This window comes from Peromyscus maniculatus, chromosome 4, assembly GCF_049852395.1.
Source record: "Peromyscus maniculatus bairdii isolate BWxNUB_F1_BW_parent chromosome 4, HU_Pman_BW_mat_3.1, whole genome shotgun sequence".
Lineage (NCBI taxonomy): Eukaryota > Metazoa > Chordata > Mammalia > Rodentia > Cricetidae > Peromyscus > Peromyscus maniculatus.
The window spans coordinates 48108466-48112295 of NC_134855.1; the positions used below are offsets into that span (position 1 = coordinate 48108466).

At 60.3% G+C, this 3830-nt stretch overlaps 1 protein-coding gene across 1 annotated transcript; it reads left to right on the forward strand.

Annotated features, from left to right (window-relative positions):
* Nucleotides 1-283: 283 nt before the first annotated feature.
* On the forward strand, nucleotides 284-3440 carry Sp5 (Sp5 transcription factor). Its single transcript, XM_006972403.4, has 2 exons — nucleotides 284-993; nucleotides 1707-3440. The coding sequence occupies exons 1-2, from the start codon at nucleotides 943-945 to the stop codon at nucleotides 2850-2852; spliced, it is 1197 nt and encodes a 398-aa protein (XP_006972465.1). The 5' UTR covers nucleotides 284-942; the 3' UTR covers nucleotides 2853-3440.
* The last annotated feature ends 390 nt before the right edge of the window (nucleotides 3441-3830 follow it).

Genomic DNA, 3830 nt, shown 5'->3' on the forward strand with positions numbered 1-3830 from the left:
CGGGTTTTTTTTTTTTTTTTTTCCTAGATTCCCTCTGCAAAAGTTGTAGCCCCAGGAAAACTTCCAGGTCACCAGTGGGAGCCCCAAGAGGACTCTGCGGCTTGTCAAGCGGGAGGGCTTGGAGTGTGTGCGCCACCCACTGCCGCCCTGGGAGGCCGCCCAGCCCTGCCCAGGGTCACAGAGCTGCCTGCGCCTCCGCGGGCGGCCAGGGGGTGGGACACGCGGCCGGCAGGGTTTGGTCAGTCCCACGCCCCGCCCCAGGAGCTCACTCTGGACGGCGACGTGAGGGTGCGGAGTAAGTACCGGGAAGTTACCCTCAGCCCAGTCTCAAAGTACCGCTCCTGAAAGCTGAAGGCAGATTTTTTTTTTTTTCTAGAGATAACAAAGACACTTTGTCACTTTGCGCGCTGCCGTGGTGCAAATCTTTAATTGCAAGTGGGGGTGGGGGATCGAGTGTCCCGAGCAACCCAAGCGCGAGTCTCCAGGCGGCAAGGCCCCCTTTGATCAGGAAAATCCAATTATTTGTGTATATACATTTCCCACATAGTGATTACTTCATTAATTGTCCCGCCTTTATCTCCTCCCTTCCCATCCCCCCTAATAATCAGTTCTTTTATCCAGACCAACAAACACACCATAGGAGCTTTGTGGATTCAAAGGATTTGCTTTCGCTTCTGAAAGAGCCGCTATTCTTTGATGATTGGGTAGCGGCAAACTTCAAAGCCATAAATCTTTCCTCTGACTGGCTGGCGGCCCAGCAAAGCCCTTATCAAATTCTTGGAGGTGATCCTGAAGCGCTCAGACCGCGCGCGGGGCGAGCGAGCGGGGCGCGGGCGGGGAGGACTCGGAGGCACGCTGGGCGGCCGCTCGTCCTCGCCTTCGGGTGTCCATGCCTCGGCGGCCGCGTCCCGCTCCACATCGAGCGGCCTCCAAGAAGTAGCCATGGCCGCTGTGGCTGTCCTCCGGAACGACTCTCTGCAGGCCTTCCTCCAGGTCAGGGCCGGGCCGGGAGAGGGCGGGAGCAGGTGGGAATCTGGAGTCGGGATCTGTGCGGGTACTTTGAGCACCTTGAATCTCAAAAGGACCTCCCGCTTAAGGGTGCCACTGGAGGCAGACCTAGATGCATCCATGCCAACTTGACAACTAACCTGGTGTGTGTGTGTGTGTGTGTGTGTGTGTGTGTGTGTGTGTGTGTGTGTGGCCTTTGGGGAGGGATGCACGGATTGGGGAGGTATGTGGATGTCAGAGTGGCAGAAAACGGGGCCTGGGTTCACCTTGCTGGACTCTTTTGCTGACTTTAGCCCAGGATAGGCCAAAGAGGAACGCGGTGGCTGCAAGGAAAAGCGCTTATAAAATGCTAGCGCTGACGACCCCACAGCTCGACCGTGGGTGTTCCCAGGCTCTTCCTGACCCGCTGGTCCCTCTGCCTCTTCCTTTGCACCTACCTTCAAAGCTGATTGGCGTCTCTATGAGCCAAGTAGTTTAGCAAAAAGCGACCGCGCACCGGGGGGTTCAGGTAGCGGGAGCGCTGAAAGTTTCCCGGGACCGCTGGGTGCGCGCGTGGGGTGCGGTGAGGTCTGGGGGAGGGACGGCCCGGCGGAGGAGGGGCAGGGGTATAATAGTGGGGGTGGCGAGCCTGCCCAGAATCGGCGTTTGGAACGCTAACCTTTTGTCTCTTCCGCCCTCCCTCGCCGCCGCCCATGCAGGACCGCACCCCCAGCGCCTCCCCGGACCTAGGCAAGCACTCGCCGCTGGCGCTGCTGGCCGCCACCTGTAGCCGGATCGGCCAGCCCGGCGCGGCGGCGGCACCCGACTTCCTGCAGGTGCCCTACGACCCAGCGCTGGGCTCACCCTCCAGGCTTTTCCACCCGTGGACCGCCGACATGCCCGCGCACTCGCCAGGCGCCCTGCCTCCCCCACATCCCAGCCTGGGGCTGACGCCACAGAAAACACACCTGCAGCCGTCCTTCGGGGCTGCGCACGAGCTCCCACTCACGCCCCCCGCCGATCCCTCGTACCCTTACGAGTTCTCGCCGGTCAAGATGCTGCCCTCGAGCATGGCGGCTCTGCCTGCCAGCTGCGCGCCCGCCTACGTGCCCTACGCCGCACAGGCCGCGCTGCCCCCGGGCTACTCCAACCTGCTGCCCCCGCCGCCACCTCCACCTCCACCGCCCACCTGCCGTCAGCTGTCCCCCGCCCCAGCCCCGGACGACCTCCCCTGGTGGAGCATCCCGCAATCGGGCGCGGGGCCCGGAGGCTCCGGGGTTCCTGGGACTAGCCTCTCCAGCGCCTGTGCCGGGGCCCCCCACGCTCCCCGCTTTCCCGCCTCGGCTGCGGCTGCTGCAGCGGCCGCCGCTGCCCTGCAACGGGGCCTGGTGTTGGGCCCGTCGGACTTTGCGCAGTACCAGAGCCAGATCGCCGCGCTACTGCAGACCAAGGCCCCCCTGGCGGCCACGGCCAGGAGGTGCCGCCGCTGCCGCTGCCCCAACTGCCAGGCGGCTGGCGGCGCCCCCGAGGCGGAGCCGGGCAAAAAGAAGCAACACGTGTGCCACGTGCCAGGCTGCGGCAAGGTGTACGGCAAGACGTCGCACCTGAAGGCGCACCTGCGCTGGCACACGGGCGAGCGGCCCTTCGTGTGCAACTGGCTCTTCTGCGGCAAGAGCTTCACGCGCTCGGACGAGCTGCAGCGGCACCTGCGGACTCACACGGGCGAGAAGCGCTTCGCCTGCCCCGAGTGCGGCAAACGCTTCATGCGCAGCGACCACCTCGCTAAGCACGTGAAGACGCACCAAAATAAGAAGCTCAAAGTCGCCGAGGCCGGGGTGAAGCGGGAGAACCCGCGGGACCTATGAGCGCACCCGGGCACTTCGCAGGCCACCCTCCCCGCCCAGGACATCCTTCCCAGCACCTTTGCGAGCAGGCCCGGGGCAGACCATCGAGGCTGCTGGCAGAGAGGAAACTTTAAAAACCAACTTTTTATTGTCCTCCTCCCGTACCGAAGCCCTGCTGCCCGGCCCTAGAGCAGAGGGCAGGGCAGGGCAGGGCTGGGCTGGGAACTGGATCATGATCGAGAACCCTAAGTTATCCCAGGACGGTTCCAAAGTCCGAGCCATCGCCTGCCTGGAAGACCTACTACAGTCGGGGATTCTAACCCCGGGCTGGCTTTGCTTTGTAGGAATCGCTGCTGATGAAAAATGGAAGGGCCCTGGGAGATTCAAAACAGGGCTTGAGTTTTCGCTAGGCCCGATTCGGGCTTTGTACAGGTTATTTAATAATAGCTTTGTTAAAGAGTAATTATAATTATAACATTAATAAATGTTTCTGTTGTTCTCAGCTCCACGCAGAGCTACAGCATGGTATGTTTCTGTAAAGCGATCAGCAGTTGCAGCGTGAAAATAAATACGTTCATTCCAGGGTCTCCCCAGGAAGACCCCCGCAGAGCTGGTCTCCTCTGATCTTTTCTTCTTCCCGGAGTCCTCACTGAGAGGTCAGGTTTCACCCCGGATCTGGTGGTTCCTGTGTGCTGTTTGTGTCTGCAGTGTCTTTGGTTTCTAAAGTTTTGGGAAAGTGTGTACTGGAGGCATGGGCAGGCTCAGGGCAGTCAATTTTCAGGTCAAGAGCCCGGGGCAAGATTTGCCCGTCCCAGATGAGGGATCTGTGCAACTCTAGGACTTGATGTGCTTTTTAAGTTTGATACCTACTCTACATAAAACGAGGTGAATTCCCTGCTGTTTTATTTACAGTTGTTAGTACTTTGGGGACTGTGGAAGGAGCTAAGCATTCTCAGGGCCTTCTCCCAGGTGAGATTGTTTTTAGTTAAATGGAGAAAT

Coding starts and splice junctions, on each gene's coding strand:
- Sp5 (XM_006972403.4), top strand. CDS start 943: ATGGCCGCTGTGGCTGTCCTCCGGAACGACTCTCTGCAGGCCTTCCTC. Junction 994..1,706: donor CTCTGCAGGCCTTCCTCCAG/GTCAGGGCCGGG, acceptor CCGCCCATGCAG/GACCGCACCCCCAGCGCCTC.